General features: G+C 39.9%; 1 protein-coding gene and 1 pseudogene across 1 annotated transcript; one reads left to right on the forward strand and one right to left on the reverse strand.

Annotated features, from left to right (window-relative positions):
• The first annotated feature begins 1575 nt into the window (after positions 1-1575).
• Positions 1576-2465, forward strand: Ferd3l (Fer3-like bHLH transcription factor). The gene has a single exon (NM_001108980.1). The coding sequence runs from the start codon at positions 1632-1634 to the stop codon at positions 2130-2132; it is 501 nt and encodes a 166-aa protein (NP_001102450.1). The 5' UTR covers positions 1576-1631; the 3' UTR covers positions 2133-2465.
• A 1679-nt stretch (positions 2466-4144) lies between these two features.
• Positions 4145-4541, reverse strand: Pin4-ps3 (peptidylprolyl cis/trans isomerase, NIMA-interacting 4, pseudogene 3; annotated as a pseudogene).
• Between the last annotated feature and the right edge of the window lie 13946 nt (positions 4542-18487).

Below are 18487 nucleotides of genomic sequence, written 5' to 3' on the forward strand. Positions count from 1 at the left end.
GTGAAAATTGCAAAAATCTTTTTCTTTTAATATTACTGAGTTCTTTAATTACCCTGCCATGCACACTAGAAATCCTCGCTTCGCTTACACACTGGAAGTGAAGAGGGAAGAGAACTCTGCTAGTAGAAATAGGTAGTTCTGGGAGCTGTCCAATGTACCGACTACGCTTATTCTTTCAAGGGAACTGATATCTTTCCTGATTCTCCCTGAAATCAGAAAATCTCCATTTACATATTTTCTGCTTCGAACTGATTTTTCAACGTGTTGTTTGCCTCTGAGATTTTTTTTTTTACAGATCTCTACACTGAGTGATTAGCTAGCTGTCAGTAAACAAAAAAAAAGTTTTGTGTGAAAATTTGGGATATACAAAAATCAGAAAAACTTCTTAGTGAATCAAGTTTAGAATCTCTTCTACTTCTGTAGATAGCCACCAAATTTCCCTGAAGCACAATTCAGTAAGGTATAGCTTTCCTTCTAAAACCTTACTGCTGTATATAAAGGAACAACGGTAGCAGCCAGATCAAAGTGTCAGGGTTTTTCTTTGTTCAAGAACAAATGCTCGATTGGCAATTTTAAAGTCCGAAGGCTAACTCCCTAACAGAGCGTGAGCTGTTCTCTCTCTTATTAAAGCTAAATCGAAATTTTCAAAGGAGGTTAACAGGGGAGTGGGGGGCAGGGACTGCGACCACGGGGACAGGACGGAGTTACTTTGAACCCTAAGGGGTAATTAAACAATAAAGGGCTTATGCAGTAAATGTCTGGAGTCTCCATTTTATATTTCATTATCACCGTAACCCTTTCCTTCAAATACACCCTTCCACAGTAGAGAATAAGACCAGGGAGAGTAAGTCAAGTATCTCAATTGTCAGTCGATTGTAAAAAAAAATGTGTCCAAGCCGACTTCAGAAGTCAGGGTCTGTAACCAGGCAGGGAGTTGTTTGCGATGCCCTAGAAGGAGAAAAGACACTGGTTCCAACAGAGACACTGGGGAATGTGATCGGCCCCCTAGCCATGCTTACTTAAGCTAATGGAAGGTCTTGCCTTTCAGCAGTCGCTGTGCTGGGATACCAGACAAACAGCTCCCCTCGACCCCTGGCAGGAAGGGCCCCTCTTCTGGACATCATTAAAAGCGCATGCCCTTGTTTCACATCCATTGGCAAATGGCGGCAAGATTCAGGACTCCTACCCTGAAGCCAAGGAGAAGCCATCACGGTGGAAAGATCTTGGCTTTGAAGAGCCAAATCGAAATTAAAGACCTACATGAAATAAGGAACCAGGAGAACATTGGATGGATACAGGGGTGAGACCAGAGGGAAAAAAAGCACAGCAGGTAAGAACTGGGGCCTGCTGCCAAGAAGGAACTGCCCTGTGTGGTGTAGCAAGGGGGAAATATCTTAGAGCTTGAAAGCCTGTCGCCTTAAGCCTTTGTGAGTGCTTAAACTTGTCACCTTCTATCAGCTCACAGAAGAGGACGTTTCCCTAGACTTCCCTCTCCCTGCGAATAATCCTTTTCAGTCTGGTTATAAATGCTAATGCTTCCTCGCTTGGTGATGATGCACAGCAGAAGTCAAGGCTATTAAGTAGCCCTATCCGCAGCTATGCTCTTCCTGCAAGAAAATCGACACTGAGCGATGGCCGCCTATCCAGAGAGCTGCTTGGACGCTAACGTGCTGAACTTCGTAGCAGATCTCTCTCTGGCCTCTCCCAGACACCCTTTTCTCTGCGAGTTCCCACCTGGGGTCCCTTTTGAGGACCAAACACTGGGGTTCAGAGAAGGAAGGGGGCTGTTGCAGTTTGAGGGAAGATACCAGGAAGTAGAGGGGGGAGAAGTGGACTATGAGGACCCGGAAGAGGAGGAAGAGGAGGGAGAGGGGCGCGGCCGAGTAGCATCCTTGCTGGGCCGCCCCAAAAGGAAAAGAGTCATCACTTATGCCCAGCGCCAGGCCGCCAACATTCGCGAGAGAAAGAGGATGTTTAACCTAAACGAGGCCTTCGACCAGCTGCGCAGGAAGGTGCCCACCTTCGCTTATGAGAAGAGGCTGTCCAGGATCGAGACCCTCCGCTTGGCCATCGTCTACATTTCTTTCATGACCGAGCTCCTGCAGAGCAAGGAGGAAAAGGAGGCCAGCTGAGCGGGGAGGGGTGGGACGAGAGACATCCCCCCCCCCATCTTGCTTGGCGGGGTGCGTCTGAAAGGCGAAAGGACCCTTGGCCTTCTGAGCTTAGGTTTGAGACGGTATGATCCCCACTCGCTGTATCTCTGCAGTGAATAAATTGGGGATCGCGCACAAAAAAAAAAATGGCTAAATTGACAAGTTAGGAGTTCCCGAAGTCAAGGCTTTAGGGGGTTAGAGCTTCTTGCCTGGAACGGGTGGGAAACTGGTCCGCTCCTCCAAGGACCTTTGCTGAGCTTCTCTAAAGTCTGATCTCTTCTCCTTGCTCCCTTCAAAAGTAGAAATAATAAAACAGAATGCTTTGCTCTCGCAAAAGTAGTTGCTGCCGCATCGCCACCTCTAGCAGGGTCTTCACTCTAGCAAGTGCAGGTGAGCACGACTAAAGCAGAGACCAGGGGAGTGCTCCTCTCAAGGGAGTGCAACTTTCTCTGGGTTCCTTGTGGTCTGCCAGGGCTTGGTCCTCTCTGACCTGTTAGAGGGAAACAAAGAGGGTGTGAGTGGTGCAGGGACTGGACCAACTCTCTCTCAAGGGCAGCCTCTGAGAAGGATCGTTCTCCCTCCCTCCTCGCCACCCCTACACCACCCTGGTACTGTGTGCAGTGGAAACCGCCCCCTTTATTGATTCCAAGTGCACCCTAATTTGTCGCAGAGTTAAATGCAATCCATTCAGTGACAAGGCCCCATTCTGCCTTTTGCACAAACTCTGTTTTTGTCTTTCCTGCTCAGGGTGGGAGTTATGGGGGTGGGGAGGTCTCCCTCCCGGTGGTGCACTTTCCACACTGGTACCCCCAAGGACTTGGGATTAGCATTTTCAACAGTTGCCTGTCGGAAAGGGCTGGTATCTCTTAATGAGCTATAACAATCGTGTGCAGGTAAAACTATTTTAAGTAGTGGGTAGGAACGCTGTCTTTCCTTTTTAAGCCATCTAGAGACTATTGCAAAAAGCCAAAAGAAGAGAAAATTTCTGATGTTTTGAGAATGCCTGCAGATAAGAGGTCAAATTGAACCGGTTCATTCTGGGAAGCTAGCTTCCTAGACCCTCTGCTACCCCACAGTTCTTCCTTCTGAGTGACCTGGTAGCAAATGAAGCTGGGGCTTTAGGAAATACTTGTTTAAGTTCCCTGAGGTAAGGAACTGAGCTGGAGCACGTGATTGTGATTGTGTCCATTCACTCCAGTGGTCAATCCCAAAGAAATGCTTGATTTTGCCCCTCATCGTGCACTTGCAAAACGAAGTCATAGCAAGACTGCGCAAGTGCAATGTCCTGTCACACTAGAGTAATAATAACGTAGGAATAAAATTATACATGTTTATCCTAGAAAGATTAAAATTGTAAGTGTAAAAACTTAAACACCCACTGCTAATGCTACTAGGATTTTCATCTTCTTCCTTCTGTTCTTTTATTTCCCATGCAGTTAGAAATTCAATATCTGTAACAAACTTGTAATACTTTTGGATATTGATTTTTCTCATTTAGCATTGCGGGATGAGTGCTTCCTTAAATTTAAATACTAGATGGGATTTCCATTACTGTATCTTCCTGCCATCCACTGTATCATGACTTAATCTCATTCCTTTACAGACGGCTAGCTCAGGCATTTCCTTTTTAAAAAAATTATACTGCAAACTGGGCTTTTATAAATGTCTTCTCTGTTATAACTACCTGATGTTAGACTACAGTCCTTATTGGTGTGAATTTGGGAACACTAATGGGCAGAATTCCTTCCTGGGCTCTGTCAGTTCACTTTCCATTTCAAGCACAGGGCAGGAGCCTGACTGTGCCTGGCACCTCCTGTCAGCACCTAGACAGAACATTTCCCCTCAAAGGAGATTGTCATTCTTTTATTAGCCCATTTGATTCTCTTTGATTCTCACGTGGGTTAAATATACATCTAACAAAAGCTCACAACACATTTCTGAGATTCTTATTAAGGCTAGAGTGGTTTTTTTTTTCAGTCTTTCATGTGATTTTATTTTCTCCCTTCAATCATTAATAATATGATATCCAGTTTTTGCCTTAACTGGCGGGCCTGTAAACACAGGTTTATCCATCCCACTTACAGGCAAGGCAAATGCTGCTTCTTGAAGTGGCCCCACCATAGACCCTGGGATCATCCAACCCAAGTCCTTGTCTGGCTTTACTTCACTCTACTGTGTGGCCACTTCACTGAATCTCATCCCAGACTTTAACTTTTCCATACCTTCCATGATTTTACCATGTTTTTCACATAGGATGTGTCTGACCTTTACTGAATTGTCAACACTTTTAGTGCCCTGAGACTTCTTGTCAACACTGTCACTCCCAGAGGCTGCACCTCCTTTCCCTCTTTTTCCACTCCCCGCCCCCCAGCAGCATCTCTTAAGCATGTGGTACAGTTCCAGTGTTTTTAATTACATATATAAACCAAAGTCAAAGCCGTGCAATGCTATGAAATGTAGAGTACCAATGCATTCATTTCCATTTGAGACAGATACTGGCATCATTGGGAGCTATAAGCCAGAAGCCAGTCTTAAAAGACGTGTCCCTGTGCTGTATGAATAGGATGGAAAATAGTCTTCCGTATGTTCTGATTATATAGGTCAGTAAGTCACAGGTACTTTAATATTATTCTGTTTTAGCAAGTAATTTTTCATGGATAACTTTTTGTCATCTTGTTTTAATGCACCGTTACTTCTTAGTTGAATATACTTGAAAAGTTATCTTCTGGGCATTCAAGAGTGACTGGCTAATGTTTGAAAGGCAATAAATCTAGACGGAAATGAATTCATATTTGGAACTAAGTCTCATTGCACCTTTGCATCGATGATAGAGAGGTATCATCGATGATAGAGAGGTGCCATGGCTTTCGAATGCCAACCCGCCTCCAAAGAACAGTGAATTAGAAGTTCTATAAAAGTTCTTTAAAAATAGTTTAAATTTAGCATTAGTGTGTGGCTAATAACGTTGGCATTATGTAATGGAATATAATCTACTAACATAGTAGTAATTCTCTTTGGATACATCTAACCCGATATTGCACACTTGCTTTATTTACATGCGCTTAAGTGTTATTCATTTTCAAATCTTTTAAAACCTTTCCTCCTGTTCCTTTTCCTGAGACTAGGCAAGATCTGCAATTGGCCCTCTTTTCCAATATTCTCATAGCTATGTCTTTTCACCAGGAATTCCCCCCCACACCTCTGCTAGAAGAATGTCAGAATAAACCGAAAAGAGAATAATTACAAATAGCCAAGGCAAAACAGTAACAAAACCAAGGATGCTCGCTTTTCTAGCACTCTGGAACCTTTACTGAAATGAACGGAGTATAAATGGCTTTATATCACGTTTCTAAAGTAATGTTGTATTTTGAGATACTTTTGTAATAGCTCGTTTTAATATGTAGAAGGATAATAGCTAGTTGTTTCTCAACCCATTATCGAACAGCGCTGAGTCAATAAATATCTGTGTTTATCTCCCCAGTTATTTATTCACTTAATAAAATCTAACTTTTTACAGATCATATGGATGGGTTCAAAACCGCAGAGGCTATAGGAATCTCTTCCTTCGGGTCCTTCTGAAAAAAATAGATACCAACGTATGTATTTTTTTTAAATCTACAAGTGTGAGGCTGGAGAGATAGTTCAGTGGTTAAGAGCACTGTCTGCTTTTTCAGCGAACCCAATTTGATTTCCAGTACCCACAAGGTGGTTCACAATAGTAGGTCCAGTTTCAGGGGACCTGACGCCCTCTTCTGGCTTCCACAGACAACATTGTATACACATGATACATTTGGGGCAGAGCACCCGTACACATAAAGTAACCCAATAAATAAATAGAAATGAAATCTACAAGTGTTTAATAAATGAAAAGAAATGCAGAGTTCAAAAACTTATGTGTGGTTGGGGGAAAAAAGAGTTTTTAGATTCTGGAGGAAAAACAAATCCCTAGGTGGTCTATAGGCCATTAACACCATTGGGTCTTACTGGGTGTAGTCAACCATTTTCTCTCAGTCATTTCTACTATTCTAACACCCTCTGCTGTAATCATAACAATTACCTGCTGCGCATGCGCAGAAGTTCTCGGCAGAAGTAAATGGTACCAAGGAGCTTATAAATCTAAAGCTATTTAACATTATCAATAAACGAATTGGTTCTACCACTCCTTAAGCAGTTATATTTGCATAAGGACTTTGCTCTTTGTAGAGTTCTCCGTGTCCCCGATGGAGACATCTTTTAAAGCATTCCCATGATCACTACAACGATGATGCAATTTAAATCATTGTAACAACCAGAGACTCTGGGAAATGAAATGACTTAATCTAAACATCAAATCATCTTTCGAGATAATGCGAATTATCCATAGCCCAACACTAAAGTTTATGTACCCTTATGTTTAGATGCTCGAAATGTCTAAACTTCTGGGCTTACTTTATTTTTATCTGTGTTCAATCTGTATAGTCAACGTACTCTCAACAAAATGTTCCTTGGTGTGTTACAGACACACAGTATGCCAAGATTGCTTCATTTTTTTATTATCTGTAGTAACATTAATAAAATCTCTCAGGGCTGTAGGTTTTAATAACTTCTAGTAGCATAAAAGGGCCTAATAGTGTCAGTTAAAAGAAAAACTACTATAGTTAATTTCTAAAATCTAAGCGTTATTTGGTCATTTTAAGTCTAAATACCATTTTAGATGTTGCTTGGAGGCAATTTATTCCTATGTCCTCTACTGACTAAAAATTGACTTTGGTCCTGAAGTCAGCTCTCTATAAATATCAGGTTACTATTAGTATTCAGACATGCAAACCATAAAACGATCTAAATGAAATCATGTTTGAAAGACGTAATTAAGCTTTCCAAGAAAAGTAAAAATAATTCCATCGACGGGGAAATGTTCATACTGATCAGCTTTACTGTTCACTACCCAGCTCAGAGGCTTAGTCTGGCAAAATTATCACCACAAATCAAACCAAACACACATCAAGCCATGCACAGTCTGTGCACAAACATGTAATTAAGACCCTTGGATTGGTGTCTATTATCGTATTTGTCAGTATTACCATTAGAAAAAAACACTTTGCAGAAAGTTTATAATGAAGTTCTAAAAGTACCGAGTTCAATTTAATAAGCAAAATCTTAAGACACCCTCCCTTCTCGATGGCAGATCTTCAAGAGGAACTTCAAAGGCAACGAAGCCAAAATTATATTTTATATTCATTGATCAAAAATGTACCTATATTTTCCAAATTCACAGTATCCACGCAAAACAAAAATATAAATTAGATCATTGTTTTATTTTTATCAAATACAGATAAAAAATTCTTCTTAAATGCTAAGTACTAACTGATTGTTTAAGTCAGTTGAGACTATCTTGTTAAATAAGATTTGTTCTGATGCCTTTAGAAAAGTAATATTTTTTTCTAGATATCTATAAGTTGGCTCACATCCACTAAAATTTTCTTGAACTTTGCCAGAATTTTGAGGCAATTCAGACCCAAGTCTGGTCAGTATTCCTGCGAAAACTAGTTTTAAAAAATATTTTAAAATGTTAAAAAAAAACACACACACGAGTCAGCATTTGTGACCATTTTGTTTTGACTTTGGGGTGTCTTTGAATCTGAAGCACAAAGCCAAGCCTGGCAGAGTTGATGGGAAAGACTGGAGCAGTGTATGATGGCCAGGATAACAGCAGAGGGACGAAAACGTCACATCTCTACACATGAAAACCTATGAGTTTTGACCTATGGTTTCTAAATGACACCAAGGTTTTCATCCTGTGTCTGTGACACATTCCTTGACCGAGTATGAGGCATGCGAAACTGTGACTGCGTGTTTAGACACTGCTAATATTTAGTAAGACCCTATCCTAAATTTGGCAGAAGGGCAATTAATATTTAAGAGTCGGTGAAGCCAGGAGTGTGACAGTTATGGCACAACGGAAAAGTTGTTGATAGAGAAGGCTCAGGTCAGATTAGTGTGACGTTTTTTCAAAGCATCATCCACATACCTTCTCTCATTTAATCTTCACAGCTGGATTTCCACAAGACCTAAGATCTCTCAGTTTAAACTGAACCATCACTGTGCCATCTTGAATAATATTCCTTTTCCCCATCACTGAAAACAGCAGGATACTAGAATCCCTAAGAAAAGGACTGATGGCTACATATAAGCACCACATCACTTTGAAAGATATTGCCATCAAAGATCAAAAGCACCTTAACATGGTCTGTGGATGATAAATTATACAAAAGGCTGGCATGGTCTGGCTCTCTCAAAGGCCACATTTTACAACCTTCTATTCAGGGCTCTGTGAAGGAGATTTCCACCTGCAAACCACGAATGTAAATGACCTCAGTGCAGCTGTTATGGACAGGGGTTTCTGTTTTATGATTTCCAGTCTTCAAAAGGGGAAAAATGCCTATGAGGGTATGGAAATGGATCAAACAACTGGTGAAGAATGGGAGCCAAGAATATCAGGTAAACATGTCTCAGTGACGCAAGGAATCACCCTGCTATTTTATTACAGGTAACTTCGGGACTTTTTCCAAAGGCACTAAAATCCCAATCTATGTTTGTCACTGGTCAGATTTTTCAGTCATATGATCATATGAAACCACATACTTTAGAAGAATGACGTAAAACCCAGAAGAGTCTGAAGGAGAGCCACTAAGTAAATAACTGGGTAACCAAGTCTGGATGAGGTATGAATGTCCACGTTAATAAGTAGTAAAATTTACAGTAATATATCTAATACATTGCTTGGTTTGGATAATACATGTTCTGAACACAGTGTTCTTTTTTTAACACATTACTTTTATAACTATTTAAAGGCCACATCTTAGAATATAGATTTTATTGTTTACTGCATACTTATGGAAATATAAAGGAGTTTAACAATTTTCCCAGTTCGATCATCTACCAAAAAGATGTCAAAGATTTCAGGAACCAAGTCAGACTGATACAAGGCTTCAAAACGCAAACCACTACACCTAGCATATTGGAAACGGACAGTAGAGCCACGTTTTGCTTTGTTTTTTGAGATGTTGAAGTGGCACCCTCCCTCTACCTCTTTCAGGAAGAACTGAGGATTCATGGACCTGAGACCTCTCTTTGAAATATCAGAAAAACAACATGGATCCCAAATAACTCTCTTGGGCATTCTGTGTCACATTTGCCATTTGCAGTATTATTAATTCTAATGTCTGATTTTTGCATGCCGACACTGTAAGATTTATATATTTCTGTGAAGAGAAGTTGCCTGTAGTCTTTGGCTTACATTTCTTTTGCAAGATGAGTAACAGTCCTATTATTTTATTATTTTTTATAAGAGTGACTTTAACTTGCAAAAAAATGTCTGAACATCTAAAAATGGGAAACTATATTTAGATGTAGTGTTTTACGTAATAATTTACCACTTTGAGCCGGGTGTGGTGGCGTGTACCTTTAATCCCAGCACTCCAGAGGCAGAGGTAGAAGCAGGGTTTGAGGCCAGCCTGATATACAAAGTGAGTTCCAGGACAGCTAGAGCTGCTACACTGAGAAACCCTATCGTGACCCCCAACAAATATGTAAATAAATAGATAGGTAGATAGATAGATAGATAGATAGATAGATAGATAGATAGATAGATAGATAGATAACCTCTCAGTGTAGAAAGAATATTTTTAAGTATACTGTTTCTTTAAAATTATTTTTTCTTTTTTATTCTCTCATGTATTATATCCCAACCATAGTTTCCTCTCCCTCCCCTCTATCCAGTCCCCCCACCCTGGACTTCTCTCTCCCCCAGATCCAACTCCCCTCAGAAAAGAGCAGGGTCATCAACCCAGGGACATCAACTAAACATGGCATAACTGGCTACAATAAAACCAGGCCCACAGCATCCCATCAAGACAAGGCAATTCAGTAGGAGGGAAAAGCTCCCATAAGTAGGCATAAGAGTCAGGGACAGCCCTTCCCTCTGTTAGGAGTCCCAGAAGAACACCAAGCTATAATATAGATACAGACGACCTAGGTCAGACCTCAACAGGCTCCCAGATTTCTGTGAGCCATCATGAGTCCTGGTCAGTTGATTCTGTGGGCCTTGTTCTCCCGATGTCCATGAGCCACCTGGTTCTTCCGGCCTCCTCTGTAGGACACCCAGAGCTCTAGAAAAATCCTTTAAAATCTTTGATTCATCCCCATATGTCTCATTTGAGGGCTCGTGGTAAATGGCCTTCTGAAATATACTAACACTTCCCTGATAGAAAACATAACCCAACTCAGATATTCTAATGATGGAGTTGTAATTTTGGCCAAAGCCCTGTGCTGACTTTAGTTAACAAGCATTTGACAAGTGGTGGTTTTGTCCTTGAAGACTTTATTGGTATGCCTCGTCATGTCTTTCACCACCATTCACTTACCAAATCTCACCAAAGTCTATTAAAATTGGTGAATACACACACACACACACACACACACACACACACACACACACACACGAATGATACTGCTTTGCTTCAGAATAACAAAACCACAAATTAAGCACCACACTATTTATTAGTACACTACATTTCATCAAATGTAATGAGCTGCTACTAAAGTTAACATGAAACAGGCTGAAAAATGCCCCAGACTCCAAAGCATTATACAACAAAACAAGAATCACTCCAAATTACATCCACATGCAAATACCTCAGTGCAAACCTCAGGGACTTTGCCCTGAGCACTCTCAGGTTTCTGCTTATTAATTCAAACCCATGATCCACTGTATGATTTACACACACACACACACACACACACACACACACACACACACACACACAGAGTCAGTAAGCATATGTCCCAAAACATTTCCACCCAAATGCCTTCATATGCATTTCAGAATGCATTATGCATATGCAAATATTTTTACTTCTAACTAAAACCTACAGAAACGATTAGATTTCATTCCTTTTCCATAACATTTTGGGAGCTCCTGTCTATTTTGCTGCTGCTATCTTTTTCTTGGACTTTAATGATTATTACTGGAAGTTTCCATCTTTTGTCACAGAGTGGGTTTTAAGTTAGTTCCCATGTCTTTTCATACATTGAAAACAAGCAGAGGAATAATGTAGTTCTTCCCCAAACTTTGGCTCCACACAAGTGAATCAGCCTGAATATAATTACTAAGACCAGCAGCTTAGACAGTGGTAGAAAAGGCGTCTGGAATTGCAATTCAGAAACCTACAGAACACTCATTGATTAGATGAGGGTCATTGACTCAATGAGAAAAACAGAATTTTCCCTGGGAGCAGTTCCTTCCTCCTGAAGAGATTCAAGAGCTGCAGCAATTCAGGTAATTTCCATGTCAAGAACAAGGTTCGAAAGGTTCATGAACACTTTCTAAACCTTGGCTCTGATCAGAAACACATAGGCAGAATATTATAAAGATTTTATAGATCCCTACCGCTTCCTACCACATTTCACTGGAAGAATTTAGCCTACGGAACGCAGGCTATGAATGCATCAAGACTGGGTTACAAAATATGTAACTCAGTATTATTTACAATAAAATGGGGAAAATAACCTAGATTTCTAAATTATGAGGTCTTATTAAAACTGATACAGTCCTTAAAAGTATAAATACGTAACAATTTGTGTTTCATATAGTATCAATAAATGATAAGAAAATATTATATAAAGCCAGACATTTTATTTCAGTTTCATATTTAATTTTTTAGAAATTAAATATTTAATTTCTAAATATTTAATTTAATAAATATTTAATTTTTTAGAAATATACTAGAGGGGGATATTATTTTGTACTTACTTGCATTTATCTGTTTGCTAAAATGCTTTTATAATCAGAAAATCCTAACACAACTTGTGAGCAGCACTCTTAATTTGAAGAGAAAAACCATGAAGAATTCCTGCTTCTTAATTCTGAATTAATTCAGTATTTAAAATGATGAGAAGACAGATTCTGCAAAACTTTCCTGCGGCTACTAGAGAGCAGAGGCGGCCCTCTCACACTCTAAAGCCACTTTGAGCACTGGCCATTTGTCCCTGCAAGGACATCCACTATCCTGATTCCAACAGGCTATGTTATTGCTATTATTAATTTTTGTTATCACCACCATCACCACCACCATCATCATCTTACATTAAAAAAACTATATTATTTAGGCAAAGAATCACTTTCATTTTCACATTTGCCTTCAATAAAACACATGTACTGATTATTTTCCTCCAGAAAGATTGTTGAAATTAAAAAGAAAAAAACTTACATCAGCATTAAACAAGAGTTCATATTTTTTAAAAGATAAGCACTTATCAATATGATCTTCAGTTCCAATCGTATTGAAGTGGAAAGTTAGCTGGAAATGGAGAATTTTGAGAGGAGTTTCTTTTAAAACACTGTTGACAGCTGAGTTCATTCACTACTTATAGATACACACACACACACACACACACACACACACAAACGCCCGCATGCCCGCACACGCACACATGCACAAGAATGCCCATGTGCTTTTGAAACATTTAAGACAATAGCCCAATTCATATTCAAGAGGGTTTTTTTCTAGTGTATCAGAATGGGAAACATATTAATTATATAAGAAAACATTAAATGTTCTCTTTGGAAGATGATATAGGGGAACTGACAGAAGTTTTATAAAGGAGCCTTCGCTTTGGGCTTGTGAGTGCACTTCAGCCAGGCCTTCTAAACAATAGCCCTACCACCATCTTGTAAGGATCAGATGAAAACTTCCCTCCCTGCCCATGGAATGAAAATGGAGCTACATTAAAGCCTTTGTCAAGGCTGCCTCTAGAGAAAGAGACAGCCTTGGAAAAAGTCTGGCTTTATGAATCCGTAAGCTCTTTTTAACTAATTGGAACTATTTGCTCCTCTGTAACATAAATGTGTTAATATCTGTCTCAGTACATCTTCTGGGTGATTTGAATGACATAACCCAAACTTTAGTACCTGGAGTTGTTCGGTGACGTACTTGCTATTCAAGTGCTGGGGAAATCTATCTTTGCACCCTGCTCAGTGGAAAGTTGCAGTAAGTGTGGTGCCATGCTGGGTGGGAGGTGGGGGGTCTGTAGGGGAGGTGAGAGTAGGGAGGTGACAGAAAACCTCCCTAGGGAACAAACTTGACTGTACTGCTGGCTTTTCCCTAGGTTCTGGCTTGTTCACTCACTTACCTAATTATTGCAATATTGGGATTGAAATCAGAGCCCCCTATACGATAGACCAAGACTTTATCACTAAATTACACTCCCAGTCCTAGATTACTTTTCAATTTGCCCTTTGTACTTCTGTGAATAGTGGGGGGAAAAGTGGAGTCTCGCTGAAAACAATGAGGAAACAGCATTTCTTTTTTATTTTTTAACCCTGTGATCTTTACTACAAAGTTCTCCTAAATATTCATAATCTCGGTGACTGATTAGCTTTATAAAGGATGGAAAACCAAAAAGGAATTGTAAGTTTTGTGTCTTGCATTTATCAATGGACAAGTTTTGCTTTGTTGGAATTAGCTCCCTTGGGATTAACAGGAGCATATTCTAGGAATTAATTTAGTTCAAGTGGCTCTCACGTAACCTTCTGGTTCCTATGGAGACTTTTGCTCTGGCGCGCTGGTGTATAACTGCTTCCTCACCTTTTCATTTCCTGAAATAGCACCAAGTACAGTATCTGAATTTTGACTAATATAAATCAAAGTACATGCCTTTCTTTTCAGTAAAGTCCACTATTTCAACACGTGTGCAGGATTTTCCTTTTTAATGCATTAGACATCTGTTACTACTAATGGGGATAAAATATCATGTGTTAAAAAACAATAAAACGTATTAAAAGCAGTACTCATTTTAAATATTTATAAATTATTTGCATTAGAGATATGTGTTGGGTTTTTTCCCCCTTGGTTATGGCAGAGTTTTCTAGTGACAAATATGCAAATTACATGAAAGTAAATATGCAGGTAGAAAGGAATGTGAAATAAAGTGTCGGGAGTTCCATTGCCAGATACTAGCACATCCTCCTAGACAGTAAATGTTGAGTGTTACCCATTTTCCATGTTGCGGTCCTGTTCTCCCCTCACTGTAATTTCCTTAGGTCTAATAGGAAATAAACCCAGAGGATTGCCTAAAAATTGGAGTTTCATTTGAAATGGTATGCACGTTCTTAACTAATACATGACTCACCTCTCTCTCTCTCTCTCTCTCTCTCTCTGTGTGTGTGTGTGTGTGTTTGTGTGTGTGTTTGTGTGTGTGTTTGTGTGTGTGTGTGTGTGTGTGTGTGTGTGTGTGTGTGTGTATGTGTGTACTACCTAGTGTTATAATGAGATGTTCAGGCTTTGGGCTTTCTTTCAGACAGTGCATCTCATAAAGTCCCTGCTTTAATTAAGCGTAATATATCCTGTCCTTTAAAGACTCCTACTTCAGATTGTTTATCGTATTCATGATGCTCGAAGAGTGCAAGGGAGAGAGGAATACATTGCCCTTTTTTCAGTTCTCATTCTGGTCTTCTGCCCACACTTATGCCACTACCTTTACACTGGATCTCCACCCCTCAGTCCTGCTAGTCACAGTTCTTCCAAAGACGTATTGATTTTCCCCTCCACTTTACCATCCTGTTCTTGAACAAAACTGAGAATGGGTTGAGATGAATTCTCAAGCTAAAACAAAGATGAAAAACAAAGAAAATCTTATGTAAAAATGTTTGCTTTGTTATCTCAACAAAAGCAGAAACTTGGTGGGTTAAAGCACTGGTCCTTGGTCATGTACAACGCATCTACAAGAAATGCTTGCTAAAAGATGGTGCCAGCACCAAGGATACCAAACTCAGGGGCGCTTAGAACCCTGAGCAGGGATGTAATGTGGAGGAGTCCATCAGAAATCCCTGCACTGATGGGGGTGATGAGTCTGTGGAAGAAGGGAGCTTCTCAAAGAGCTTTGTAATAAATGCAAATGGACCAAGCAACACAAGTGGACATAATTCTCAGCTTAACAGCTTTTAATTCAGAAACAGAAGTTCTCTCAATAAACTTACAACCCCTTGAAATAATTTCTAAGCAACATGTGACTTATAAGCTTTTATTTATCAGCTGAATGTCTGCATTGCTGTACCACTGGCTTTGCAAACATTCTTTAAAGCACTTCAGTCTTTGAGAAATCTAACATTTCCTTAGCACCCTGACCAATTTGCTACAATTTCGCTATAGTTCCTTCTATTAACGTCACTATGTCATTAGCAATGGAAACATTACAACTCTATTCCTTATTAGTATAAGTAACTACATAGACCAGATCATATAAAAATTCATTAAAAATTCCTTATTATTTCTGTCCTTTAATCTCTATTCTACCTCCATCTCTTTTTTAAAAAAGTTCTTTTCTTTTTTGTTACTGTTGACATTGACATTTGTATTTCGTGCACTTTATACACGACCATGTATTAAAAGGTTTTCTTTCAAGATTCTTTCCTCCAGTAAAAGGCATGCAAATTGAATGCTTTCTACAGAAATTATAGAGGGGGGAAAACAATGAAGATATACTGTAGCTCAGCTCAGTAAAGTTATAGAGCTACATAAATGTCTCCTTTGGGAAAGAGGGGTTGACAAAATAATCAAGAACGTGAACAATTTCCTGACTTCCCTTCCCCAAGTCAAACGTTCATGGTCCTTCTTGTGTGTAGTTCTGAACTAAACAAGCACATAAATGTCACGGTGAGGAGCGAGTGGAAAGGAGCAATAGGGCAGGCTCGGTTTACATTTAAATTGGGCTGGATCACATCGAGTTTTCTTGCTCTGTTCAGCATCCAGCGCTTGCGCTCACTTTCATTACCAATTTAATAAACATATATCAAACGATTATTGGATGCTTGCTATAATCTCGGCTGTGCTCTCAACAACATTCTAGCTTGGTTATGAATCTTGACCTATGAGGAGCTCCGAGCAGAGTCAGAGCCGTACCTTTAACCAGATGCCGATTAGGAGATGCTGGATAACTAGTTAGCCGTTTGAGTTACGAGGAGATAGAAGAAATACAATTAACGTATAAGTTCTGCATTACTTTAAATGCTTATCAACAGAGACAGCCAGAGAGGCTAACAATGACGGATTGCATATACTGGCCCCTATAACTGTTACAACATGCAGACCACCAGTCTACATCCTAACTTCGAAGGCAGTAAGCAAAGGGCCCCACTGTCCACTCCAGTAGCTAAGACTGCTAGGTATCTGCCACTACCAGCTCATCCTTTGAGAACTATAATCTGCAGACACAGTACCTGACACTAGTCACCTCTCCTTCCTGTAACAAATAGCAAAGATGGACAACATAAGAATTCAGCGAGGAGAGGTCAGGTTGCAGTTAGAATGCTGAAGCAGGTGTGACATACAGTGCCTTTGCTCAGTCCGGTTTCCAGCACCCCTCAGATCACTCCTGAAGCCCAGGTTTATTTACCTCATGAAGTACTACTCGGATCCTTCAGAGGATGAAAACGGTCTAATGATACAACAGTGAGAAATTTAGCATGCCTAACTCACGTATATGGTGACTGTTCTTTCCTGGACAACAGATTTAGATTATTACTGCTGAACTGTCGCCGATAGACAATGGTTTATTGTTATCCCTGGCCTCTAATTGGGAGAACAAAGCATTCCAACTAAGTATGTATATTCCATTTAAGATCTTTGAGGGCTTAGCGGTTCTCTTGAGAGACTAGCACTTCATTTACACCCTAACTGATCACACTTTATTATCAAGTTTCAGATTATAAGAATCCCAATTCACTTCTCAATAACTTTGCATTTTCTCAGCATAAAAACATTTTTGCTGAAGAACACCAGAAGAATATACATTGCTTAGATGTTGAAAGACTACAAAAGCACTTAATCATACCACCAGCAAAAAATGCCTTTGATAAAATTATTCTCAGTAAATCATTTTTATTATCATACCATAAACATATACAAACGAGTACTAAAAGCTCTGTAAGATAATTTAATGCAGATTTTGTCAAATTATACTATCCCTCAGATATTAAGTGTTTCTTTCCTCATGAACCTAAGGGGGTAAAAACATTTCAATTCACATCCCAGTCATAGTTGGGCTTCTTCTGGACTTGTGTATGTACATGTGAGTGTATGTAAGTGTGCATCTGGACTTGTATATGTACATGTGAGTGTGTGTAAGTGTGCGCCCATGCTTGTGTGTTTCCTTATACATGCCATGGTTCTTTTTTCCCTTTTGTTTCCAGAGCAATGCATTAGTGTATACTGGGAAACAATAGCTCTCGCTACCATATTTGCACATACAAAGCAGTGTGTTTGATTCCTTTTCACCCTACTTTTCTCTCTTGTTCCCATTCTCCCTCTCTCACTGATCCCCTTCCTTTTCCCATAGTCTCTCTTCTAACGTCATGTCTTTAAAAAACAGAAGTCTAAGGGCTAGAGAGAGGGTTCGGCAGTTAAGAGCACTGGCTGCTCTCCCAGAGGATCCCGATTAAATTCCCAGCACCAAAACAGCAGCTCAGAACTGTCTGTAACTCCAGTTCCAGGGGATCCAAAGCCCTCACTGAGACATACACAGAGGCAAAACACAATGCACACGAAATAAAAATAAATTAAAAAAAATAAAGTCTAGATTCCACCTGTGAGAGAAAACATAGAATATCTCTGTCCTTATGGGTCTGGCTTATTTCACTTTACCCAGTGATTTCCAGCTCTATCAATGTTCTCTGATAATGTGTTTTGATTACTTATGTGTGATTTTGAATATGTGAAATATTCTATTGTATGTATGCAGCGCTTTCTTTATTCACTGCTAACACCCAAGTTAATTCCAAGCTTCTCTACAATGATGGGGAATGAATAAACATGGATATATGGGGGCGATTTGAGGCACGGTGGCTCTGCTGCTTTTAGCATAACACACGTAACACAGCCAGAGATGATGTAGCTGAATCACACCATGGGGGTGGAGCTTCCTCCACCCTGATTCCCACAGTGGCACCGTATTTACGTTTTCATGGAAGAAGGGCAAAAGGCAATTTTTCCTGATGGCCTCACTAGCCCTTCGAGTATAATTTTGAAGATGAGATCCCATCAAGTATGTGGTGAGCTGTGTGAGATATGAACCATGACAGAGTATCTTTGTCCTTGTCTGTCCTTTTTTCTGCAATGAAACCCTCCCGCATGTATATGCCATGGTTTGCCCAGTCGTTTCTCGGGCCCTTACCATGCAACTCTCTTAGGCAATCAGAGAGACACAGGGTCTACCTCCCTTATCTCTTGACTAGTACATTTTTGTTTTGCTTTTGTTTTCTTCCTGATAGGATCTGAGTATCAAAGAATCGAAACATAGTT

This window comes from Rattus norvegicus, chromosome 6, assembly GCF_036323735.1.
Source record: "Rattus norvegicus strain BN/NHsdMcwi chromosome 6, GRCr8, whole genome shotgun sequence".
Taxonomy (NCBI): Eukaryota; Metazoa; Chordata; class Mammalia; order Rodentia; family Muridae; genus Rattus; species Rattus norvegicus.